At 38.2% G+C, this 27,891-nt stretch overlaps 2 protein-coding genes across 2 annotated transcripts; both read right to left on the reverse strand.

Moving 5' to 3' along the window:
- Positions 1–4,810: 4,810 nt before the first annotated feature.
- On the reverse strand, positions 4,811–7,305 carry LOC112016291 (nuclear transport factor 2B). The gene is made up of 2 exons (XM_024048823.2): positions 6,856–7,305; positions 4,811–5,098 (listed from the first exon to the last, which is right to left on the reverse strand). Exons 1-2 carry the CDS (start codon positions 7,156–7,158, stop codon positions 5,024–5,026), a joined length of 378 nt encoding a protein of 125 aa, XP_023904591.1. The 5' UTR covers positions 7,159–7,305; the 3' UTR covers positions 4,811–5,023.
- Positions 7,306–12,029: 4,724 nt separating this feature from the next.
- Positions 12,030–13,253, reverse strand: LOC112016290 (probable dolichyl-diphosphooligosaccharide--protein glycosyltransferase subunit 3B). Its single transcript, XM_024048822.2, has one exon. It carries the CDS (start codon positions 13,202–13,204, stop codon positions 12,176–12,178), a length of 1,029 nt encoding a protein of 342 aa, XP_023904590.1. The 5' UTR covers positions 13,205–13,253; the 3' UTR covers positions 12,030–12,175.
- Positions 13,254–27,891: the final 14,638 nt, after the last annotated feature.

A 27,891-nucleotide genomic window follows, 5' to 3' on the forward strand; every position in this document is an offset into this window, starting at 1 on the left:
CGCTCCATCAAAGAAGTGATAAGACCCTAGTCAATATCTATATGTGGTAGGCAGGTAACACGGTATAGTCTACATTGATGCAAATATGGGGTGATACGCTCGCCTAACTGCTCGCGAGGGGGGGGGGTGCAAACGGTTGGGGTCGCACTCGTAAGGTGGAAACCTGACATTTAAAAAAAAAAAATGTACAATGTTATATTGTTAATGTTGAAATTATTTTCATGTAAATTGAATAATTGTAGATATTATTAAGACATTAATAAATTTTGATCTCTCAACGTATACTACCTCCCATTGCATCATTAGAGATGTGATATTGTTGTTGGGCTAGCAGAGAATGATCGAATGGCCTAGGCTTCATTTAAAATATATCCTACACTAAATCCTACAATGAGTTAAACCATGCAACATCCATTACCTCTATATTAGTAGGAAATTGTCTATAAATCTAAACTAAATTAATCATTTTTTTTTTACTGAGATAACCTCTATGACATTAGTGAATTGACAATAAAGTACTATTAAGATCTTGGTCAACCCTAAATTAAATAGAATATAAGAAATTAATCATAATCATACTCATACTCATAATTGGAATGGAATCAACCCTAATTATCATATTCTTAAATTCATACACACATAATATAAAGTATAGTGTAAGTGAAGATGCATTTTCACAGTATGTTTAATATATAAACACTGAGATTAAAAAATTACAATATCTGAAGGCATATTTTTACAAACCATCTATATAAAAAATTACAAACTAAGAAAATAATTTCCAATTAAATTAGGGGACCGAGAAGCTTACTACAATTGCGATACGAAGTGAAGGAATGTAGGAATTATAGAGTGATACTTGCAAGAAAAGAAAGAAAGAACAAAAAAAAAAAAAACACAATCATATAATCGTAAATATCTTCTAAAAAAATATAATCCTAAATAAAAACAAAAGAACACTAATAAAATTAATATATATTGACTACTACAATTTTTTATGCTACGTATTAAATATAACTCACAATGCTTGGATTTATGAAGCAAATTTTTTAATAATAATAATAGTAGTTTTAGCAAAAATAATCATACACACAATAATTAGTATTAACTATAATATAACCATATATAATATTTACAATATATTAGCATATAATATTTATAAAGCATATAATTAATTTTCATTTCCCAACCTATAACCACCCTAAAAAGTAAAGATTCAAGAAACTTAATAAATTTTTATACCAACTAAAATTTAAAGAAAAAGAAACAAAAATGTACTATTTATTGTATTAAATAATAATAATAATAATAATAATAATAATAATAATAATAATAATAATACACATACATATCTTTATTATAAACTAACAAACATATTATGCAATATATTTTTTTCCAAGAAATAGATGTAATAATTGATAATAAAAAAGTAAATTTGATTATAAAAAGATCACAATAATACAATTTATTACAATTTTTGTGGTCATATACTAATAATAACAATAAATAATATCAAATAATTTCAAAATTAACAAAACATATAAATAAATTTAATTAAAGAGTCAAGATGCTTACCAAAATTGTGATACCAATTGAAAGAGTGAGAATTATAGAGTGATACTTGCAACAACAACAACAACAACAAAAACACAATCAGATAATAATAAATAAACACAAAATAACAATAATACTGAAAAGTTTATGTGAATCAGTTTGACCCTTAAAGTTCAAGATATTATATTTATAATGATATCAAGAAGATACTTGAGATTTGATATGCAATGCAATATTCTGCAATGAGTGAAAATAAAGTAGTATTCCTAGCATAAAAGCATAATCTTTTTTTCTTTTTCTTTTTTTTTGAGAAGCACCTAAGTCATAGTCTGATTATATGTTATTAGCTACAAAATAATCAAATTCATATATGGTGGCTATTACAATTTAATATGGTAAATTTCAAATATAACTAAAAATGCTTGTAGTCCTAACCATAAAAAATTCATTAATCTAAAATTTGAATAATAACAACAACAACAACAATCATAATCATAGGCATACAAACAATATTAACTACAACAATACATAATATTTTACAATGTATTAGCTTCTAATACTTACAAAGCATATATTTATACAATAATAAATCTGTTAATTTCTAGAGTTGTAAGTTAATAAGCAAAGCAAAAAAATTCACATTAACCCAAAACTTACAATCCTTATGCAAAGAAGAAGAGTAACTGAACAATCAGAGGTAAGTGAAGCAATAGGAAAAATGAAATTTTGTGAGGAGATGCAGTGCTTTAGTGATGGTGCTTGTCTTTTATCACGAAGAGGGGAAATGAAAAGACAAAAAAGAATTCATGATGTAGACAAAAAAATGTAACTTTGTAAGGTGATGCAATGCTTCAGTAGATTAGGTTTTATTGGGAATGACCAATGAATATATTCTAAGTACGGAGAATAAGAATCAAAGGCAGAAAAAATTGTGACTTTGTGAGGTGATGCAATGTTTCAGTAGATTAGGTTTTATTGAGAATGATCAAAGAATATATTTCAAGTACGGAGAATAAGAATCAGAGGAAAAGGGCAATGCCATTGCCACAAATCCATTGCCACAATATTTTTTTTCCTTCCAATTTCAGCAATGCCATTGCCACAAATCAACAAATATTTTTTTTTTTTTGGTTTACAGTGTGAACATCAACCATTTTTTTCTTCCATAATTTTCTTTCATGCATGGACAGGAATTTGAATAAGAATCTATGTACTTTATTTGTAGAATAAGAATCAATGCAATTGAATCTATCATTATTTGTTTCATAAGGTACTTTTACAATACAAAATGAAAGAACATGACATACACACAAACCAAGTAAAAAAAAACTACTAAATATGTACTTTTTAGAATAAGAATTCAAAACTCTCTCTCTCTCTCTCTCTCTCCTCCCATTTTAGGCAAACCAATTGTAACAATTTTTTTTCCCTTCCATTTTGGCAAAGCCATTGCCAGAAATCCATTGCCACAATCCCCCCCCCCCTCTATTTCGGTAATGCCATTGCCACAAATCAATTGCCACCTTTCCTTTTTTTTTTTTTCCGCAACTTGGTTGCCATAATTCATATTTTCTCTCTCCTCCCTTCCCTACAATTTCGGCAGCTTGGTTACCACAATTAGTAAACCATTCGGGCACTCCCCCTAGCATGCACTGGGGCACTTCATGGGCAGAGCTTGGGTAGGACAAGAATTTCGGTAATTTCATTACCGAAATTCAATTTTTTCTCCCTCCCCATCACATCACTTATCTTTCTTCTCTCTCAAATTTTTTCTTACAATTTCGGCATTGGTGTTGCCGAAATTTAATCTCTTTCCTCATTTTTCCAAATAACTTTGAACAATACCTATAACACTGATAAACTCTGTTTTTTGCAATATTTAGCTAAAAGACTCCCTATTATCTAGTTCCGTCCAATCTCTGTTATTTATAATATTTTTTACTTAAAAAGACAACATTATTTTGGTTAGACTTAAACTGTTCGAATTGGACGGAGGTGGTAAAGAATTACATTGAAAACGAATGAGAGTAAAAGGAGAAAAAAAAAATGAAACGAATAGGATTGGATTACAAAAATGTTAAAATTAGTGGGTACAATTTATAATTTAATTAATCCAAAAAAATTATGATTATTATATAAAGGGCCTATTCTCTTTGGAGCTAGAGTAATTTTGTTTGTTGTCCATAATAAATGGAATCAATATTTGAACTTCTTAACTTCCCCACCAAAAAGAAAAAAAGAAAAAGAAATTCAATTAAGAACTTACTTGGAGCAGGTTTTTTTTTTTTTGGGTGGGTTACAAGAAATTAAGCTTACTCCATAAGAAAGAGATGACATTATGTGAAATAGATGCATACAACATCCCTTTTATATGGAATTGGCCATACACTTGTGAAATTTTTACCTTCATAGTAGAACTCACCCCATATCCCATAAAGATAGATTTTATATGTTAACGGATAAATAAAATAATCAACTCATAGGAGGAGGCCTGCTCAAAAGAGGAGTCAAAGGTAGTAGTAAGCCAAGATGTCTTTGGCCGATTAGGTGTTGAATTGATCTAGTAACTAATTCTTTTATTATTTTTTATTTTTTTATAAATAAAAATCCACTTTTATTTGAACATGCATTCTTTGTTTTTAGGTAAAGACACGTATAAAATGTTGAGAGAAGAAAAAAAAGGAATTGTATAATTATTAGAATATGTATTAAAATAATTTAAAGAGATTTACACCAATAGCCTTTAGGCCAATTGCATGTCTTGCTCCCCTATGGGATGGGCCTAGATTCAAAACCAGTCGGAGCAAAATCCTTTAACGTAGCCCAAAAATTTTTTTTGATAGTAATTCATACTGTTCTAACCATTTATAGTTAAAACTTAAAATGGTGCTTTAGAGTTTGTCACATTATTAATTTTCTAAATGGATGATAAAATAGTACAAGTAAGAACTCCTTTGTGATTTGTGAAGTTACTTTAGTAACTCTAAAATACCTTAATCTAATTAAAACCTCAAGCACAATAAGATGGACTTATTTTAGGCCAATATTTGAGACATGTATTAAGAAATAAGTATTTAATATCTCGTCATTTTTATTATATTTTTTTTTCTTAAATTCCAAAAGGAAAATTCCTTTTTTTGTTATTATGGGGGAAAAAATCATTCTTTGGCCATGAAGGATGAACTTCCGATTCCTTCCTAGTTAAATGAGAGAGTTTGTTATTAAATTATAAAGTTGGACTAGCCAAGAATTAAAATGACATAGAAAAGTTTATAAAAATTAACAATTGGGATCGTAAATCACAATTATCCTTCAAGACAAACAATATTGATCAAACAATTATCCATCTCTTTCACCCTCTGTGTTTGGAGGCTGTGGATGGAGATAGGGCTGTCCCTTCTCCTTTGTAATCATAATTATTCAGTGAGAAAAAAAAAAAGAAAAAGAAAAAAAAAGAAGGAAAAACTAATTATCCATAATTGAGGCGGAAGATGTCATTCTGCACAAAGAAGCTTCCCTGTGGCGTAGGAATCAAGTGAAACATCTGCATGATTATGACAATTGAAAGGAGTAATCAGATTTCTAATCAATGGCAACATGCATGAGCAAAACACTTCAAAATAATGCATTTGCTTTATATATATATATATATATACACACATACATATATATAATCTCATACTAAGTTTCAACATGACGATCGTATAGATTGTAACACCAACTTCACTCTGACTACCAACAAGATTACCCAATTTCCATGAACACAACCACACCACACCCCCCCCCCCCCCCCCCCCCCCCCCCCCCCCAAGATTTGCTCTTTTATATATATATATATATTTATCTCTCCTCATCTAAAATATTTAGATATTGACCTACAAGAAAATAAATAAATAAATAAAATTCATGCCCTTTAACTACAAAAAACAAAAAAAAAAAATAAATATGAACTAAACAAAAATCGCGGACAAAATAAGAAACACTTATTTTGTATGTTATACTTTATTGATGTGTTTTATTATAATATGAAATGTTTAAGAAATATTTATTCTGTATGTAGTATTTTGTTGAATATGAAATAGATATTAGTTTTTTTTTTCATAAGTTTTTTTTTTTGTTTTAAGCTTTGGCCCCCCTTAGGTATGAATCCTAGTTCCGTCCCTGATTACTTGCACACTAAATGATAACAAAATCTTAGGTATTTATTATTTGCTAATTAGTTTTTGTTGATGAATGTGTTTAGGGTAGTCATTAAGGTTGCATTACAAATTCCTTCATTTAGATGATTGGATTTTGCATGTAAAATGACACGAATATTTCTCATTCTTTATTTTCTCTTCTACCTACCCTTTCAAAAAAATATATATATATATTGCATGTCAATTTGTCCACAACACCCAACCCCCCTCCTCTTTCTCTCCCAAATTGGCCCAATCAGACCAAAAGGCCCAGCTTCAACAACATTGACATAGCTAAACGGGATGGCTCCCAACTTCCCATGGCGATGTCAAAGTTATTCTTAACCGTAGAAGACAATCCTCCCAAAGAACTATGACATAAGGTGGAGCGCTGATGTCAGAGGATCTAAATGCCCGCCATCTCCACCATGTAGATCTTCCAACTAACTTAGGAGCTGAACTACAAGTTTGATGGCAAGATCGTCTGACAATTCGACCATGTCATTTTCTAAGTCACTGATACCAACACTATTGACTATAGTCAATGTCAACAACCATTCATTAGTGTGGTCGTGGTTGGGTATAAGTGGCGTTAGTGGTTGTGGAGAAGAATAGAGGACTAGTGCGGAGTTAGGCTTTTTTATTTATTATTTATTTTTAAACTTAGTTGGGAATTTGACCAATAAAAATATTGTATTAGGGTATTTTAGCAATTGACAATAAAATTTAAAATTATTTTGAAATTTGTGTGGATGTAAAACTTAAATGAGCATTTATTACTTTTAACTAGTTGTCTTTTGAGTTTGTCTTAACTAAAGTATTAATATGATAGTTGACCGTTTTCATCCTCTTCCTCTCCTTTTATCTTACAAGAAGTAGGGGAGAGGGATTCAAACTCAGGTTCTACTCCGTGAAAGAACTAGACAATGTCAATGAGTCACAAGACTCTTAACCCATACTTTACTCATCTTAAATATAAATTCTTGACTCGAGCACCTCCAAAGAATAACGAGTTGGTATGTGGTGGATATTATGGACAATACCAATACATTCTTAAATGAAACTTATGTGTATTTGTGTGTTGTGATAGGAGAGAGAGAGAGAGAGAGATGTAAAGAATAACCTGGCTAAATCTTAGCTGGTGCTCCTCTCCAGGCAACTGAAGGCTGCCGCTGACAAAGACCATAATGCCTCCCGAGGAGGACGAGGGCTGTGAATCAATAGTGCTAATCAAGTGTTTGGATTGATCAAATGGCAACTGATGAAGCTTAGAAGATATATCATCCACACCTACTATCTTCTGGCCCTCAAAGGTCAGCATAGAGGTTGGCTGGTAGAGAGAAGATAGAGCAGCTCTATCATTGTCAAAGAGATGGTAGTAATGATCCACAAATGCCCTGCCCACCATCTCAACCTGTTCTTCCATTCTCTCCCTCTCTATGATCAAGTTTCCTCTCCCTCTACTCCCAAAGCATGAATTATAAGGGATGAGAAGAATGGAATAAAGTACGTAGCATGTGAGCTAAGGCACTAAAAAGGGAAAATGTGAAGCACTAGATGACTACTATGCCCTCTTGCATTTTGCTTATATAAAAGGTGCTATGAGGAAAGAGAGGTTACTAGGGTAATTGCGTAATGTCAAGGTGGGGGAATCGGCTGCGCTGAGTTTATACGCAAAGGTTTTTTAGACTAGAAATAGAAAAAAGCCTGTAGAGCATAAAACTGAAATAGGTTGAGGCCACCTCACTTCAAAGCTTCTTTCCAGCCGTCCAAATGAGCTTTTTTCCATTAGCTTCTGTGAATTTTAGTTAAAAATTATGTGGACCTCATGCTATAAAAAAGAAAAGACCTATTGAGAGTATTGGGGGATTTTCTAGATAAGGGAGATATTGAAAATGCAGTTTTATTTTAGTGGGTCGCAGATTGTTTTTGCCGAAAGCTTTTGAGTATGGAATATATCCTCCTACCATTTTATGCCTAGTACAGTCAATTTCCATTTGTAGCATCAGGAATAAATAGCTTTAAAAGGTCAACATGTAGAAACGAAGAAAGAGACGTAGTCATGTATGTCTACCCAAATATTAACGACTAGCTCATAATGGATCTGGTTTATCGAAATTGCCACAAAATATATAAAAGGTTTTTTTTTTTTTTTTTTAACTGTAGCGTTCTCATAAACTTTTGTTTTTCCTTTGAAATTTTTTTGTTATCATATGATAGGTAGTGGCGTAACTTATCACCATTTACATCACTTTTTGCAATTGTGAATCTTCACAATAATTCACAATAATTATTAATTAGGTTGAGGTCCACCAAAAAAAAAAAAAAAAAACCCATTTCTTAAATCCCAAGAGAGCGAATCCTAAAAATTTTGTGATATCCATGAAGTCTGAAGTCTAAAACCTTTAACCAATTTTTTGGGATTACCTGATTTTTTCTTGTAATAACCAAATGTGTGTAATACCAGAACTATACACGTCCCCGAAAGAATGGTTAGATGCTTAAAGTGCTCCTAGATACAGTCATTTCTCAAGAAAACAAAAAGGGTAAAAAAAAAAAAAAAAATTCGGCTAAAGCTGAGAAAGCAAAACAAACTCCAGAAGATAAGAATATGCCTAGTGCTTGATGCATCAAAAGCGTGAGTGAGACGGTCCAATAAACATGAGGCACAATTTACAACTAAATAAAATTAAGCTATACAACACGGGCCTTTGTTTGACCAAAAAAAAAAAAAAACTGACCAAAAAAAAACAAAACAAAACGGGCCTTTGTAGCTTGACTCGCTCGGCCATGAAAACAAATCCTCATTCGTAATTCTGGCCACAAGCAAAAAACATTTTGCAGGTAATTCTGCATTAAATATTGACTGCGTAATTTATGCCTAAAGCCTTATTATTCAATTGATTGACACCTTTTAGCATTTTCAATAAAGACATTCAGAGTTCAGATCTTTTATTTTCCGTTGTAACAATCAAATTATGAACAACAACAAATATGTTGGCAATTTATTTTAATCCAACGTCCTCTTGCATGTCCATCCAGATTGAAGCTCCCCAATTTGAAAGGGAAAAGGGCACTAATGAAACCAACAATAAAAAGTAGAAAGAAAGAGACAAACCTATTGTCCTATTACGTAGTCATAAAGAAACGAATCCTTTGCTCAAAAAAGAGAAGAAGAAACGAACCCCTTCCCCAACCCAGGTTATGATAATTCTCTCTTTTTTACCAGTTTTCTATACTGAATTCTTATGTTTGCCCAAGGTTCACAAGCCCACATTCATAGACACAACATGTTATGGTTCTAAGTCTAACAAAAGATTATCTTTTTACTTAGCGGAAAGGGCATACAAATTGTCATAATGTCTCCAAGTCCTTGTTCTAACACAATTATATCGTAACCAGTCATCTGAAAAAACAATTCAACCTAAAACAATTGAAATATTCCTATCATTCCTTTAGTGTCTCATTTGAGGGTCTTAAAACTCAGGCTGTAGCATCTCACTTTCATTGGATGTAAATTTAAGAGTTAACTATATCTATTCACCTAAATTAAAGAAACATTTGCAATATACATACTAAAAATTCATAATTCTGCAATCAACACTTTAATTCAACATAAATCTGCAATGTCCATGCTACCATCAAATTGGTGTCTAAATTAAATTATCAAGGTATTTGCAATGTGCTACAAATATTTTGTCATCAACACCCTAATTTAAGATTAATGTACCCACTAATCTAATAATTTGGATACTAAATTAGATGGTGGATGACATTATAAATTAATCTCAACTTAAGGTGTTAATTGTAAAATTTTGTTTTTAGGATACACATTACAAATGACCCATAATTTAAGTAGATAGAAAACAAGTAGATATCAACTTCACCAGTTGCAAACCTTCTAAGGACCAAACATGTTCAGCACTCGTCTTCAAATTTAATACTCTTTTGATAAACCAGATAGAAAACTTCATCAAGAACATGTTTGGACCAATATGGCCACACCATGAACTTGATTCTGTTATTCTAATCACCTACACTAAAATTCCTTCTAAGTCTGCTAAGAAAAAGGTCTTTGCCATGAAACATACTTTGCAGAACACAAGCTAGAAGGGATGGCTATTTGTTAGAACAAGGAACTTCAATTTTTTTTGGAATAAGGCCTTCCTTAAGAAGACAGATTAGGGCAGGTAAGATGCCTTTCAAAGTTCATAAACCTCTAACGAATCAAAGGTGCATACCCAATGAAGTTCCTTATATTACTGCAGCCTCCTCCAGAAACAGTTACAATACTATAAGATAAATTACAAACCATCAACAACAACAACCAAGCCTTTGTACCAAAATTTTTCGAGTTTGCTATGAATCCTCAACAAACTAATCAGGATCAAACACATGTACTATTTTCCTTCATTCTATTCTATCTGAAGTAATACACTCTATAACCTCCAAATTTTAGGCCATAGAAGAGCTTAAATAAAGATGGGCACTAACTAGGTAAAGGAGAGTTTCCAGGAATTTCCTCTTTCACTATATGCTTTAAAGATGAAATACTTCTTCTTTTGACCTTGATCAAGTCTCAATTTTCTTCCAAGCCTGTCCTTCAGATTGGGTTTACTACCTCAAATTCAATATAAACTGAAATCTGAACTCAGACACATAACCAATCACCCAGAACTCTATTCTTAGACTAACCTCCCCGCCACCCAAACAAACAAACAAAAAAAAGAGGAGAAAAATGAAAAGAAAACAGTTCTCTTTTCATTTTCCAAACTTACTATACTCATCATAAATACAAAAGGAAGGGAAGTGCATTTGGCTTAACTTGTTTGCTAAAAGGTGAGATAAAAAGTGACTTTAAGCAAATAAATCAGCTTATTTGCTTAAAGCCACTTTTTGTCTCACCTTTAAACAAATAAGCACTGCCAAAGGCACAAATATATATATATATATATATGTGAGAAACCAAAGGAGAAATCTATCCATTAGGGTGCATTTGGGAGAAGGGATTTGGGTGGAAAGTAAAGGAATAGAAAATACTATACCTGTTTTTTATTTTTTTTCCCTTTTTTGTGTGTATTGGGAGAAGAGGTTTTTTCTCGAGTTCGGGAGAATCTAAATTAAGGAAATGACAAGATCAGCGGGGAAAAATATACCCCTATTTGAGGGATTTCCTTTCCACCCAAACATGGACTTATTGGGGAAGAAAGGAAAGTTTTTAATAACTCTTTATTTAAACAAAGGAGCATAATGGTAAGAATAAAAATACTTTTCCTTTCCTTTACTCTCCCCCAATTATAATATATATATATATATATGAACATCGAGACAAGAGAAGGGGCAATACCTATATTTCCCTTCTCTTTCCTTTCCCTATGGATAGGTCTTATTCTTTCCATTCCTTTTGCTTGCAAAATCACAAACATGCTGTTAGTTTGATAGAAACCCAAAAAGGTGGGTGAAGTGACAAGTGATATCTACAGGGGCCAAAAAAATTCACTTAAGCCCATTAAAAGTTGCTCATAACAAACGCATAATTACTACGAAATGATTAATCCTCAAATTCACACATACAGGTAGTTAAACTATCCTATTGTCATCCACATACAATTATGACAATAACACCATTTTCAATGCCATGGCTCATACATAGCTGGACAATGTCGGAATTATGCATTCCTAAATGTGAATTACCAACCAAATACCACAGAAATTTCAAGGAACAAACTCCAACAATGCCAATGAGCTTAGTTGAAGTGGCACTTCCTCTTCCCAGATTATGGGTGAAGAGTAAATTATATGAATCTATCTTGGTCAATAACCAGGTGACAAAAAAAATAAATAAAAAATCAAGCAAAATACTGCAAGGATCCTCGTAGTGTAGTAGGACAAGAAAAATAAATAAGCGGTCCATCTAGAAAAGGTAGGGTTACAACTTAGTCTATCACAACCTGAACACATTCAAACAGAACAAGCACCCAACAATTACAGGTCGTTAAATTAATAAAAATGGAGTTGTTGAAGCAGTGTCATTGAAGGTAGCAACATAAATGGGAAATGATTTTCAAAATATCTGTTGCTAAAGGTAATTTCATTATATATGGTTTCATGCGAACTATAAAAATCGGGAAAACAATGGTGATATTGGGGTTGTTATAGTTCTCGCGTGAGTGCTTTCTTAAGTTACATCTTAAGCATATACGTGGTGCTCATGAATGTTCCAATTCGATATATCAATCACAATTACAAAGCAAACACAGACAAGATTCTAACTTGCAATCAATATCACAAAAATAATTAGTCTAGCAAATGGGTTATGAACCAAAAATTTTAAGCCTTCAATTCAAGTAGCAACAGCAATAGTCATACACTATCAAAACATGAAATTATCAAAATCCAACTTATAAATCCGAAAAATCACAATGCCATTACTCTTAGTACCTTCATTTCCAACCTGAAGGCCAGAATCCATGAATCCCGTAGCCGGTCTTCCAATTGTCCAAATACACGACCTTCTTCACCGCCCAGAACGAAACGAACAGCGCCACAATCATAACAAACCTCTGCACATTCAAATTCCTCACCTTCACGAGCAAATGCGTCACGAAAGCCAGCAACAACCCGACGATCGTGTACAAGAACCCGACCGCGAACCCTTCGGCCCCGAGCTGCATCCCGGACCCTTGGTAGAAGAAAATCAGCTTGTTCGGATCATTCCGATCGGCCAGAAACATCGGCATTTTCCGAATTATGTTGTGCATCGCGCCGGAAACGCTGAAGAAGTAAATGAAAACCGAGCCGGAGAGCCAGAGCTTGGGATCGTGGAGCAAGGTCTCGCCTTTCACGATCTTCTTGATCGCGAAGGGGATCCAAACGAGGGTCGCGAGCACGATGAAGGCCACTTGCTTGGTGGAGAGGAACGGAGGCCGGTGAATCGGACCGACGTTGAGCTTGGTCTTGGCCTGGATGAAATCGGCCATCGACTCGGCGAGTCGCGAGAAATCGCCCTGGTCCATCTGCTCCGACTGCTTGGGGGACTGGTGCGGAGCGACGAGGCGGATGTGAGGGAGGGCATTGACGCCGAAGAGAGCGAAGCTCTGCTGAGACTCTTTGAACTCGATGTCGCAGAAGAAGAGGTTGGGGCTGCTAGGGCTAGGGTCGGGGTTGTTGGCGACGAAGGATTGGGCGAGGAGAGAGAATTCGGAGTGGAGGGTTTTGAGCTGGAGCTCCGACTTGTCGTGGAGCTGGGTGGCGTCGAAGAAGATGAGGAGGTAGTAGGGTCTTGGGGTTTTCGTGGAGGTGAGGTAGCGAGAGACGGAGTGGTCGTCGAGGTGGATTACGCCGGTTTTGGATCGGGATTGGAGGGATTGGAGCTCCGAGACTCGGTCCGAGTCGGAGGAGCCGGTTGAGGTTGAGATGAGAAGAAGGGAAATGAGGAGGAGGAGGAGGGGGAGAGAGTGGGTGGGAGACATGGTTGTGGGTTTTTTGGGGTTACAGGGAGAATGAGTTTGGTTTGTTTTTGTTTTGGAGAGGATGGACTTTTTTTTTTTTTTTTTTTTAGAGGTAGCGAGAGACGGAGTGGTCGTCGAGGTGGATTACGCCGGTTTTGGATCGGGATTGGAGGGATTGGAGCTCCGAGACTCGGTCCGAGTCGGAGGAGCCGGTTGAGGTTGAGATGAGAAGAAGGGAAATGAGGAGGAGGAGGAGGGGGAGAGAGTGGGTGGGAGACATGGTTGTGGGTTTTTTGGGGTTACAGAAAGAATGAGTTTGGTTTGTTTTTGTTTGGAGAGAATGGAGTTTTTTTTTTTTTTTGAGGAGGAGACTTTGACTTTGACTTCTGGACTTTGTTACCAATGGCTACATGTCGTTTTACTTGCATTTCTGGTAGGAGAACGGGGAAATTGTCTGGTTCTTAGTTTTAGGGGTGTGCAGTAAATTCACAAAAACTGGCCCAACTCATTCCACTGGATTGGGCCACCTTTTAAGGTTTAGTGGGTTAGGTTAGGTTATGAATATTTTTTACAAAGTGGGTAGGATTGGATTCGGGTTATAAAATTCACAAATCCGCCTAATCCAATTTGACTTACTTATATTTAATATATATTTAAATTTAAAAAAAATATATATATATTATACAATTCTTTTAATTTACCCTTTTTCCCCCTCTTCCTAAATAAAACTCAAATCCTAAATTCTCCTTATATAGTTTTATGTTTGTTTGGTGTTATATTCATGATTATTTGATTATAAACTTGCTCTTATTTGTAGTGGTGTTGTTCTAATAATAATAATAATAAAGACTATCCAACTTGTAAGGACTCAAATTGATCCAAGACCCAAAAGATTTGGACAATGGCCCAACAAGCCCACAACAATAAATTTGTTAGAGAGTGAGTTTAATGTTGAACATTTAATGAGTCAAATATGAATCACTGCGGGTTAGTTTAGTGTTGGAATGAACGAGAATAACAAGTTGAAAAGCAAAACTGTCTCTTCGATGCCCCCCTTTTTTTTAATGGAATCCTTCCCCTTTTATACTCCCTCCCCTTCTTTCATCTTAGCCTTTCACGTTTAGATCAAATTGCTAATCTCCTTGATACTTGTCCTATCAACACATTCTTGAAGTCTTTGTGGGTAGCCGTAAGGCTAAAAATCACTATTCAGGCATCACATCTACATTAATGCGACCAATTGATTAAGTGCAAAGCATTCAATGTGGTGGTAGTAGCTTTCTTCCTAGATATTTCTCTATTCTCTGTTGACTCACTTCTTTCTAAAACTTATCCTCCTAAACATGGTGGCCCACTACCCAATACTTGCTGAGTGGTCAGACTTCAAGCTTCCACTTTGTTTACCGAGAAATGATGGCTCCTCATACAACATCACCTGCTTTTTGTGACCGGTCCTCTTCCTCGGCCCAAAAATCTATTTGCCTTTACTAGCACTTGTTTGTCATCGGGCTCTTTGACATCCTCAAGCGCGGCCCACGGCCCAATACCCTTATCCGAGCTATTTATCCCCACACAACCCATGGGTACAATTTGACCCAACCCAATCCGTATGGGTTGGGTTGGATTGGACCCTTGTGTTGGGTTGTGTTAGGTTGGATTTTTATAACCCATAGTGGTGGGTTGGATTGAAAAAACTCTATAGCCCGACCTAACCCGGCCCATGCACACCCTTGGCTAGTTTTTACTGGTTGAAGTACCGATTTTGTTGGTTTTGGGAATTTTTACCGGACTAATTTAGGGTCTAGTTTTCAATGTGATTTTTAAAACCAATCCGTTGGAGTCCTTTGATACTTGCACCACTAGCTAGCTCCTATCTTGGTGTTTCAAATATAAACTTCTAGAATTCAAATTTCCTTCTTTTAATTATGGAATTATAAAATTAAAAAAAAAGAAAAAAAGACGAAGTATCTTGTCTAATTAATATATGCAACATGTAATATTCTATATATGCTTACAATTCTTTTTAACTGTGATATTGATTGACCAACTAAATTATATAACAGGCTGGATTTTAGAGCAATAACAAGTGTATTATAAACCCAATTTAAAACACTAATATTACTATTTTCGTGTGTGTTGTAATAAGTATTATTGTTTACTAAAAAAAAAGTGTCATTTACCAAAGAAATATATTGTAGATTCAATATATGAGAATTAGTCTCTCCTAAATTTCATTTTTTAAATAATAATAAATGAAAAAAAAGAAAAAGAAAAAGGAGGTAAGTAACTAAGGATGCATTAGTAGTGGCATTAGGCTCTTCAAAACCACATTTTAGCCAAAATTTTGACTGAACTCATCCCAAAGTGTCATGCATCAAGCTTAATAAATTCTCCAAAAAAAAAAATGTAAAAATGCATAGTGGGCTTGTGATGGGCCTTTTTTGCAACTGTAGGCTGGGCTGTCACCTGCCACGTTATGGCACAATGGTTCTGGGTAGGAGAGTCAGGATTGGCATGACTGCAACACACCCCAAGCTAGCTTGTGCACAAGCTACAGGCTAGAACCCCTTTGCTAGGACCTTGGACACATGCCCACGACGAAGGAAATTGTTACAAAAAAGTTATGGCAAATAGGTATAATATGACAATAATAAGAAAAATATGCTTACTGTCAGTTAGAAAATAGAAAAGCTAAATCATGATTTAGGAAAGGAGGAAATAATGCAGCAATATAAATGTAGCAAAAATGAGTTAACAACAACGATAAAAAGAAAAGGAAATAATATTAATGCTTGATCAATAAAAAGAACAATGGTTAGTTTGCCGTGCTTGATTTCTTAACGAAGTCAAGTTTAAGAAGGGAACCACTCTTCAATGTGGGCAATCTCACTAGGACGTCCTGCCATAGAAATTGCCCACTTTGAGAGAATGAGCCTAGATGGCTTTTCCTCAAAATCCTTAATCCTTACTAAAGAACATGCTTTTTAGAGGGAGAGAAGGGAACAACCTATTGGTACATGCCTACTATCACACTCTTACTTACTCTCTATTTTTTTCTTCCTGATTCCTTTTTCCTTTCTAAGTTTCCTGTTTTTTCCTCTTATCTTTCACTCATTTTTTTACTTGTTTTGCTCTTGTGTTTATCTCTCATGTTTTTCTTCCACTTTCTCATATTCTCCTCAATTTTGCCTCCACTGTGCACAGTTAAGGCCCCTTTTTTATACTACCTACCATGATGGGTTTTTATTATTTCGCCCCTTAACCGCTTTTGTCCTGGTATAGGTATCATTCCCAGACCACCCACTGGTTTGTTGGCTGCCTAGCCATCACCACTTACTCATGCTAGCCGTGCCACATCCCATTCTTAGACAAAAGAGTTTTATTTTGTTTTCTTGCTCATCGTGACATTCCCATCTGGATAAGAGTGGGCATTCTCTCTTACTATCCCCTATGGCATGCACTTAGTGATTCTAGCTCATATTTTCCTCTTTTGGGTGGTATGTCATCCTAGCAAAACATTTCCCCTAAAAGAGCTTGAGCGGGAACCCCAGAATAGGCTTTCCCCTTCTCCCCACCGCCAAACCATACCCTCTCTTAGCTCTGACCCATGGCCCACCACTCCTGTATTGGCTGGGTACAAGTGGGTGGTGTCTGAGCCTTGTGAGTGTTCTACTTCCATGCGTGTCCATGGCTTGCCTGCTGTTCATGCGTTTGCCATGACCTAGGGGCTTGTCTGCACGTTCTGCTACTCATTCTTAACCTCTTGTGGAGTGGATGAGTCACTGGGCTTTCATTCTTTATATCTTACTTCTTTCCTAGGCTGGGTCTTGCTTGGGCATGTGCCTTTCCTTCTTCAATCCAACCCTTATCATGTTTGTGGGTTGGTTGACACTCCTACCATGCCACCATGTTGTTTCTGCCATGTTATTATTTGACTTATGCTTGTTAAGCCTCTTTTGGGTTTGCTATGCACTTTTCTTCTACTCAGTTCCAGTAGCCCAGTACTATCGTTGGACTTGTACTCATGCTGTTTTGGGCTTCCTTGGCCCATTTCATTGCTTTGGGGCTTCCTTGGCCCATTTTATTCTTTTGGGCATCCTCAGCCCGTTTCATTTCCTTGGGCATCCTTGGCCCATTCCAATCTTTCATTCTCATGGGTTTTTGCTAAATCTTTTGGACTTCTCCGACCTAAATTACTATATCCTTTACTTTCGAGGTTTATAGGCTTTTCCACAAACCCTATTTGCTTAGTTTCTTCCTTTGGCCTCCTTCTGCCCATTCTTGCTTGCTTTTCATTTCTCATCATGCCTATGGGTTTACTACTTCTTTCTTCTAGCTCCTTTGGGTCCACTTGCTTTTTTTGAGGCCCTTTTGCTATGTTACTAGCCTATGGTCCATTATTCCTGCCATTCAGACTTAATGGTTTTCTTCTCAATTTACTAATTCTTCTTCTTTATTCCCTCCCATATTGTTGGGCTTCTTCCTATTATTGGGTCTCCTTGCCAAAGTGGGCATCAATAGGGCTCAATACATTTAAAAAAAAAAATGTTTTATTTTTATTGTGGTTGCGGTGGGTTGTGGATTTTTTCTGAGATTATAAATATGAATGAATAAAAATTATAGGAAGGAAATCATATTTAATTAAAGTATTGATATAAGTATTGAGGTTGACGTAGATGTATATTAAAAATAGGCAACTAAACTATGCAAAAAGTTGACTTAGAGCATCTCCAATGGTGTAGCTAAAAGTAAAATATTCTCTATAATAGAGAATGAGACCCAAAAAATGGTCTCTAATAGATTCTCTAAACCCTGAATTATTTTTTGGCTCATGAACAGTAGCTCATCAAATTTGATAGGCTACTGTACATCCTTCAAATGTTTTTTTTTTTTTTATTCAAATTTCCTTCTTTTAATTATGGAATTATAAAATTAAAAAAAAAAAAAAAAAAAAAGACGACGTATCTTGTCTAATTAATATATGCAACATGTAATATTCTATATATGCTTACAATTCTTTTTAACTGTGATATTGATTGACCAACTAAATTATATAACAGGCTGGATTTTAGAGCAATAACAAGTGTATTACAAACCCAATTTAAAACACTAATATTACTATTTTCGTGTGTGTTGTAATAAGTATTATTGTTTACTAAAAAAAAAAGTGTCATTTACCAAAGAAATATATTGTAGATTCAATATATGAGAATTAGTCTCTCCTAAATTTCATTTTTTAAATAATAATAAATGAAAAAAAAAAAAGGAGGTAAGTAACTAAGGATGCATTAGTAGTGGCATTAGGCTCTTCAAAACCACATTTTAGCCAAAATTTTGACTGAACTCATCCCAAAGTGTCATGCATCAAGCTTAATAAATTCTCCAAAAAAAAAAAAAATGTAAAAATGCATAGTGGGCTTGTGATGGGCCTTTTTTGCAACTGTAGGCTGGGCTGTCACCTACCACGTTATGGCACAATGGTTCTGGGTAGGAGAGTCAGGATTGGCATGACTGCAATACACCCCAAGCCAGCTTGTGCACAAGCTACAGGCTAGAACCCCTTTGCTAGGACCTTGGACACATGCCCACGACGAAGGAAATTGTTACAAAAAAGTTATGGCACATAGGTATAATATGACAATAATAAGAAAAATATGCTTACTGTTAGCTAGAAAATAGAAAAGCTAAATCATGATTTTAGTAAAGGAGGAAATAATGCAGCAATATAAATGTAGCAAAAATGAGTTAACAACAATGATAAAAAGAAAAGGAAATAATATTAATGCTTGATCAATAAAAAGAACAATGGTTAGTTTGCCGTGCTTGATTTCTTAACGAAGTCAAGTCTAAGAAGGGAACCACTCTTCAATGTGGGCAATCTCACTAGGACGTCCTGCCATAGAAATTGCCCACTTTGAGAGAATGAGCCTAGATGGCTTTTCCTCAAAATCCTTAATCCTTACTAAAGAACATGCTTTTTAGAGGGAGAGAAGGGAACAACCTATTGGTACATGCCTACTATCACACTCTTACTTACTCTCTATTTTTTTCTTTCTGATTCCTTTTTCCTTTCTAAGTTTCCTGTTTTTTTCTCTTATCTTTCACTCATTTTTTTACTTGTTTTGCTCTTGTGTTTATCTCTCATGTTTTTCTTCCCCTTTCTCATATTCTCCTCAATTTTGCCTCCACTGTGCACAGTTAAGGCCCCTTTTTTATACTACCTACCATGATGGGTTTTTATTATTTTGCCCCTTAACCGCTTTTGTCCTGGTATAGGTATCATTCCCAGACCACCCACTGGTTTGTTGGCTGCCTAGCCATCACCACTTACTCATGCTAGCCGTGCCACATCCCATTCTTAGACAAAAGAGTTTTATTTTGTTTTCTTGCTCATCGTGACATTCCCATCTGGATAAGAGTGGGCATTCTCTCTTACTATCCCCTATGGCATGCACTTAGTGATTCTAGCTCATATTTTCTTCTTTTGGGTGGTATGTCATCCTAGCAAAACATTTCCCCCAAAAGAGCTTGAGCGGGAACCCCAGAATAGGCTTTCTCCTTCTCCCCACCGCCAAACCATACCCTCTCTTAGCTCTGACCCATGGCCCACCACTCCTGTATTGGCTGGGTACAAGTGGGTGGTGCCTGAGCCTTGTGAGTGTTCTACTTCCATGCGTGTCCATGGCTTGCCTGTTGTTCATGCGTTTGCCATGACCTAGGGGCTTGTCTGCACGTTCTGATACTCATTCTTAACCTCTTGTGGAGTGGATGAGTCACTGGGCTTTCATTCTTTATATCTTACTTCTTTCCTAGGCTGGGTCTTGCTTGGGCATGTGCCTTTCCTTCTTCAATCCAACCCTTATCATGTTTGTGGGTTGGTTGACACTCCTACCATGCCACCACGTTGTTTCTGCCATGTTATTATTTGACTTATGCTTGCTAAGCCTCTTTTGGGTTTGCTATGCACTTTTCTTCTACTCAGTTCCAGTAGCCCAGTACTATCGTTGGACTTGTACTCATGCTGTTTTGGGCTTCCTTGGCCCATTTCATTGCTTTGGGGCTTCCTTGGCCCATTTTATTCTTTTGGACATCCTCAGCCCGTTTCATTTCCTTGGGCATCCTTGGCCCATTCCAATCTTTCATTCTCATGGGTTTTTGCTAAATCTTTTGGACTTCTCCGACCTAAATTACTATATCCTTTACTTTCGAGGTTTATAGGCTTTTCCACGAACCCCATTTGCTTAGTTTCTTCCTTTGGCCTCCTTCTGCCCATTCTTGCTTGCTTTTCATTTCTCATCATGCCCATGGGTTTACTACTTCTTTCTTCTAGCTCCTTTGGGTCCACTTGCTTTTTTTGAGGCCCTTTTGCTATGTTACTAGCCTATGGTCCATTATTCCTGCCATTCAGACTTAATGGTTTTCTTCTCAATTTGCTAATTCTTCTTCTTTATTCCCTCCCATATTGTTGGGCTTCTTCCTATTATTGGGTCTCCTTGCCAAAGTGGGCATCAATAGGGCTCAATACATTTAAAAAAAAAAAAAAGTTTTATTTTTATTGTGGTTGCGGTGGGTTGTGGATTTTTTCTAATTTTTTCTGAGATTATAAATGTGGGGGGAGAAAAACCCAACCCAACTTATTGGGCCCAAGGCCCTGAATGAGGAGCACTCTTCGTCCGAGGAGGTGTGACCTGCAGTCAGAGGCCCACGTCAAAGGGGAATGCCTTGAGACGATCACGTGTGCCATCCGAGGAGGTAATCATGTGCCCGAGTAGTCCAACATCCTCGTATCCGAAGAGGTTTGACCCAACACGAGCACGGGAGGTTCAAATGATCTGTTGGACAAGTGTCTAGAGGGAGAGGAACCTCAGACACACATGAAGATAACGGGAACAGAGAAATATCAAGGAGGCATACTTCAACCACCACATTTAATGCACGGCACCTACCTTCCTGGCCGCATTTATGTGGATAAGACCCCTGAACAGTGCATTCTCAGCTACCGCCACTCACATAAGGCTAAAAGTGGGGTGATGGGACATACACTCAAGTGGGTGCCTGGATGATGAACAAGTGGACGGAGGAAATGGAAGAAGGCAATGCTATATAAGGGAAGGGTGCCTCTGATGGAAAGGGGGAAAAAAAAAGGATATATTAGATGGTTGTGGCTCCAGGAATTGTAACCTTAGATTATCAATGAAAACATCTCTTCGGACAGAGTATTCATATTAGTCCGAGTGCACATTAATTCAACTCCTCCCATTGGTGTTGCCGTTCAATACTGTTATTTTCATTATTAGCCTAGCCCTTTCACCCACTCTCTACAAAATCTATTGTTTTGGGCTCGGTGGGTTCCGAATCCATACTCCCTTGGGCTTGGGCCGCAAAAACTGTCCCTACAATAAATATGAATGAATAAAAATTATAGGAAGGAAATCATATTTAATTAAACTATTGATATAAGTATTGAGGTTGACGTAGATGTATATTAAAAATAGGCAGCTAAACTATGCAAAAAGTTGACTTAGAGCATCTCCAATGGTGTAGCTAAAAGTAAAATATTCTCTATAATAGAGAATGAGACCCAAAAAATGGTCTCTAATAGATTCTCTAAACCCTGAATTTTTTTTGGCTCATGAACAGTAGCTCATCAAATTTGATAGGCTACTGTACATCCTTCAAATGTTTTTTTTTTTTTTTTTTTCTATTATAATAATCAGCTATTGAATAAAAAAATGTTTGAAGATGTGTATTTGTTAAAAGAATAAATAATGAATAAAGAATGAATGAAGAAATAATATTTAAATGAAATAGAGAATTGGATAGAGAATTTGTTAGAAAGAGTATTTGAAAAAGTTGGTAGCTAAAAGGTAAAAATTATTATTTATTCTTCAAACAGTACAAAAATTTGAAAAATATATTGCAGATGCTTTTAATTTGGCTAAAAGTGTGTAAAGCCTAATGTGAATGCTATCACATTTCCCACTGTGCAAAAGTAAAAAGAGTTTTATATATTTGATACAAGCTTTTATTGCAGAGAGGATTGACCATTACATTGTGACTTAAGAGTACCTCCCAATACAGCTCTATGAAGAGATCTTTTCGTCAAGTCGCAAACTGCAAGCATTGCCATCCCCATTGTAAGTAAAAGCATAAAAAGATTATAAAAAATCCCTAGCAAGTGCAATTATATTTTTGCGTAAATTTGTACTGATTATTAGAAGCAAAGATGCTAGCTGAAGAACTGAATTGGATGCTGCCAATCAGGTTTTCCAACTTGACCTTTTCCTATACCAAAATGTCAGATTGAGGAAACCAAAATGCTTCGCACTTGTAAAGGCAATGAAAGAACAAAATAAAACTCACATCAGGATTGATGCCGACATCAAGATTAAATCTGCGAGGGAGAGGAAGACTGGAAGAGCCAGAGAAGGTTGGAAGTAAATTTTAAAAGAGAATTTAGATGAAGAGGAAGACTGAAAGGTCATGCATTTTGAAGAGAGGAAGAGAAGAAGACTGAAAGGTCATGTATTTTTAAGGTCCAATCAAATGCATTGAAATGTACAATCATGAAGGGGTTTGAGATTTGAGAATATAATTTTCCGTAAGATGATAACAGATGATGAGAAGGCGATTAGGTCTATAACAAATTTGTCAAGCGGACCTAGGTCTGTAAGTATCAACAATTGTCAAAGTTCTAAGCTCAAGAAGAAAGAAGCTAAGAAGCTTAAGGAGGCTAAAGTGCAGAAGACTGTGCATAAGCTTGATGAGAGCCACTGCAACCACGATTGGATTTGTAATATTTTTTGAATAAGGCGGTGTTCATATTGTGAAAACTACAAATAGTATATGCTGTTGTAGAGTAAAACTACCTGCAGTTTAGTGGTTTGTAATAAGTGGCTTCAGTCCACACGTATCAAGCATTTGAATTTGTTAGTGGCTAAACAGTCATTAGTGGAGTCTGTTATTAGTTAGTTAAGTTTGTTCTTTTGCTGTTAGTTATGTATCAATACCATTATTGGTTAATCAATGAAAACCACGAGGCATTTCAGCATTGGAATCCCTTTCTTCTTTTCTCAATAGTTCATGCTCTCAAATGGGATATTGAAAAACTGTTGGAGGCGTTTGGTTTGTTGTAATGTGTTTTTAATGTGATGTACATAATATAATTTTAAGGTTATTGGTATATTTTATTTTTTCTAACATTATCATCAAGGATGAAACCAGGATTTTGATTGAGGAGGGGGCTGGAATATGAATAATATATTTTTAATGAAATTCAAATTACCGTCCATTTGGCACTAATAAACTATCAACGCACTAATATGCAATTAGAAAAATGCTAAAACTATTATAAAATTTTTAACAACAAATTTACAAATTAATGTGATAATTAATGTAATTAGTGTTGTAGGGTCAGTTTTTGTAGCCCAAAAGATATGGGTTTCCCCCAGGCCCAACGAACCCAGAACAATGAATTTGTAGAGAGTGGATCGAAGGTTTAGGCGCTTGCCGGCATGTATGAAGAATGAACTACTTTTCTTTTATTGAAAAATACTTAGAACAATTTACAATTGGGGGATGCTCCTCGGCCTATGGCCGAGGAGGTTTTTCCTCCTCCCTTCCGAAAACTCTCCTCTTTACACTTTGCTTCCCTTCCTTATATATCTCTCCCTATCCTCCTTTCCTTCTTCCTTCTGTCGATCATCTATTGGCCTCCTCCCTGACCGTCTGTCCCATCAAAGGTCATATCCGTGCTCAAGTGGTTCACCCTGATCGATGTTGCCCTGTCAAGGGGTTACATCCCCATTAATGCGGCCAGAAGGGTTAGGTGAGCGTATTCAATGCCGAGGTGACAGTTCGCCCAGGGCTTGCCCCTTCTTCGTACTTCTGTTACCAACGCGTGGCACTGGGTCATCTCCTCCTCGGATATTCCAGGAGTCCTTTGCTGGGGCAGTGCTCGTGTTTTTCCCAGGTCTCGGACGACTAAGGACAGGGTCATCCTCGGCGTGGGCCATTTGGGCCTGGTTTGAAGTGGGCCGAGACTACCCGATTTTTTGGCCCCACAATAGCCCCTCAAAATCTTGTTACACGCATCCTCGGGCGGGGAGAAGGATTTTGACATCCTCGGCCTTACCCCCCACCCCCGTCAATGCTGGGGTCTATTCACCTGCCCAAGGCACGTCCCTGACGTTTCGGAGCACGTAACTTGCCCATCATTAAATTCAGGCGGCTCTGTGCTCCCCACGTCTAATGAGGCGTTACCCATCCAACGATGGGGGTTCGTCTTGCATTTATGGGCGGGAAAACCCGCATGGTTCCTCGATTTGGGGTATGAATACCTGTACGAACCGCTTCTTCCTGTTCCTCATTTGTAATCGAGAATATTCGTGCGCCTCTCTTGAGTTCAGCCACACTCTCACTAGCACCTCCAGCACAAAAGCCTGTCCGAGGAGCCCTTCCTCTTTCCAGTAAGTCGCTCTGTCTCTCTCTGACCTCTCTTTCTCTTTACCCTTTTTTCTACTTCGCCTGTTCTTTCTTAGTTCTTTTAGGCGTCAACTGGGATGGGTAGGTTTAAGAAATACGTCAATACCGCGGAGGCTTCGCCTGTTCTTTCTTAGTTCTTTTAGGCGTCAACTGGGATGGGTAGGTTTAAGAAATACGTCGATACCGCGGAGGCGATGGAGAAATTCATCACCGACCGCAGAATTCCCGGCAATGTAGGTCTGAGATATTGTGAGGATGGGGAGTGGCGCATACATAGGCAAGAGGGTGAGGTGGTAATTCCCATAGTCGCCTTCCTTAAAGGGGGGATGACGATCCCCATGGGGCCGGTGATGAGGGATTACCTCATGCACTTCCGGTTGGCCCCCACCTAGTGTGGGATAAACGTCTTTAGGATTCTGGGCTGTGTGGACGCCCTGAATGAGAAGATGGGGCTGAGGTTGACCCACCACGATGTGAACTGGTGTTACAACCTTCAGCTTCTTAAGGGCAAGTCGTATTACCTGAAGACGAGAGACGACAGGGTGCGGCTCATTTAGTGCCTCCCCGAGTCCAACAAGGGGTTCAACGAGGATTTCCTCATCATGTCAGGGGAGTGGCACGATGGCCTTCACTGCCCAACAACAACGGGAATACCAGGTGGGGTAGTGGGAAACAAAAGGGGTTTCAAGTTCTCGTCTTTTTTCTTTCCCCCCCCTTTTTTTTTTTTACTAACGTGGTGGTGCTTTCCTTTTGCAGACTCGCACGCTTTTGAGCGTCACTTCCATCTGATCAACGGGGAAGATTTGCAAAAGGTGCTGAGGGCGCCGGTGTATATAAATGAGGATGACAATCAGGTTAGGACTGCCCACATAATTTTAGGGTATAAACCTACCCAGAAATCGTTCCCGGTTCCGAAGCACGTCATCCGAGCCAACGATCCTCGGCTTCAGAGGATTACTGTGACCGAGGACGGATTTTCGTTCCCCGAGGAGCCCTCCGACCAGGAAGCTGTCACACTAGCCGTCCCCTCCTCTTCCCAGCCGTTCACCGAGGCCGCCGAGGAAGCTCCAGAGGGGGAAGGGGATGCGTTTGACATTTTCGCTCAGCTTGATCAGTCCGAGGACCCTCCCGGGGACTTGGGTGATCCCAATTTGACCGAAGCAGACCTCATTGCTTCTGAAGCCCCTCCTCAGCCGACAATGGGTTACAAGAGGAAGCCCACCACCAACTTGCTGGACCTGATTGAGGGCCAGCCGGGGGAGTCCCAACAGAAACCTCCCACTCCACCTCCGAAGACTAGGTCGACTTCCGCTCGGCAGAAGCTCCCTTCTTCTCCTTCTCAGATGCGCTCGCCCTCTAGGTCCGTGCCTGCTAGCCCCAAGAAGAAGAAGGATAAGGGTAAAAGGCCTGTGGAGGATAGGACAGCGTCCTTGCAGGAGGAGGACACTACTCTGCGGCCGTCCAAGCAGTTTAAAATAGGCGACAAGAGCCAGGAGAGGCAGGTCGTCGACACCACCTCTTTCAAGGCCCAGGCCTAGCTCCCAGCCCCGATGCTCCGTGAGGAGCCCTTGAGGGATAACGCCTCCCTCAGGGACTTCAATGAGGGTGAAGGTGCGCGCGTGGCTGATGCGCTGGAGAGGAGCCTGCTACTCCCAGCAGATATGGCTGAGCTTAATTCTTTGACCAGCGAGCAGGTCTTCCTCAGCCTTAAGCGATATGTGGGGATGGTAAGGGTTACAACCTCGACTCTTCTCCCACTATTTTTCTTTTATTGGGCTTATAGCACATTGGTTATTCTGGCAGGCTGTCCAAGCTATCTTTATGTTGGAGGGGGCGGCAAATGACTAGAAGGAGGCCCTCAAACGGGAGGGTGATTGGCGCTACCAGGCCACCGGGGCTCTGAAGAATTTCGAGGCTGACCTCGCCAAGGCCCAAGAGGCTTTGAAGGCGGTGACCAGGGAGCGGGACAGTGTACTGTCTGGTCTTAAGGGTGCCCAGAACAAGGCCAATGAGCAGACGAGGCGCCTGGGCGAGGCGGAGGAGCAATTGCGGATTGCGAGGGATCTGATCGCTGATCTGCAGGCTAAGGTGACAAAGGCCGAAGGGTCCCAGAGGGAGGCTGAATGGGCCAGAGACTAGGCTCGGCGGGCTAAGGACAAGGCTGACCATGGCAGGGAGATGGCCGAGAGTGCCAAGGAGGAGGCTCAGACCGCAGCTTACGCTGATGGGGTGGCTGCGGTAGAGGCCCTTTACAAAGCTCAGGTCCCGGGGGTGTGTAGGCGATACTATTCCCAGGTCTGGGTTGAGGCCCTCAAACAAGCTGGGGTGGAGGTCACGTCCGACCAATGGAAGGCAGAGAGCATGTATTACCCCCCCGCTATCCGCGAGGCCGCCCTTGAGGACCTTAAGGTTGGGGAGATTGTTGAAGAGGTGGGGGCAACTGAACTAGGGGAGCATTCGAGTGAGGAGCAGCCCCAAGAGATAGTGGAGATCCCTTCCGATGATCCAACCCCCACCACCGAGGAAGCAGCTGTTCTCGCCGCATCCTTGATGGCCGTCCCCTCAGGCCAGGGCTCGGAGGGGTCAGAGGTTGCCCCTGTCCAGCCTGAGCAAAAAGAGTAGCCTCCCCAGCGTCTCGGCTTGTCCTACTCTCACGCCGTTTCGTTTTATTTTTTTGTGCTTCTCCTCTATGTACTGTGGCTCTTGCCATGCAATTTTTACGAACTCATTGTTGTAATGCAAATTTAATTTCCCTATATATTTATTTGAATCGCTTATTTATGTACACGCTGCCTGCTTTTCCTTTGATCTGCACGATTTTAGCTTGAATTGTGTGTCGGCCAATTGCGCCAGTAACGATGATAAGGAGAGAGAACGTATGCATGGGCAGCTCTCTTGCGTCTCAAGGGCTAGTTGGGGATTGATCCTTTCCTAATTTGGGATATTTTGTAGTTAGTCTCCCTGTAGGCCTGAGTCCGAGAACCATGCAATACCTTTCATTTCTCTGTAAGTATCTAACGCTTTCATTTCTCTGTAAGTATCTAGTTTCCCCATAGGTTTGAGTCCGAGGACCATGCAATACCTTGGTTCTGTCTAGTACCCAGGTATAGCTGAGCGGTTAGTTTCTCCATAGGCATGAGTCCGAGGACCATGCAATACCTTGGTTCTGTCTAGTGCTTTCATTTCTCTGTAAGTATCTAGTTTCCCCATAGGTTTGAGTCCGA

Source organism: Quercus suber, unplaced genomic scaffold (genome assembly GCF_002906115.3).
Source record: "Quercus suber isolate HL8 unplaced genomic scaffold, Cork oak 2.0 scaffold_565, whole genome shotgun sequence".
Taxonomy (NCBI): Eukaryota; Viridiplantae; Streptophyta; class Magnoliopsida; order Fagales; family Fagaceae; genus Quercus; species Quercus suber.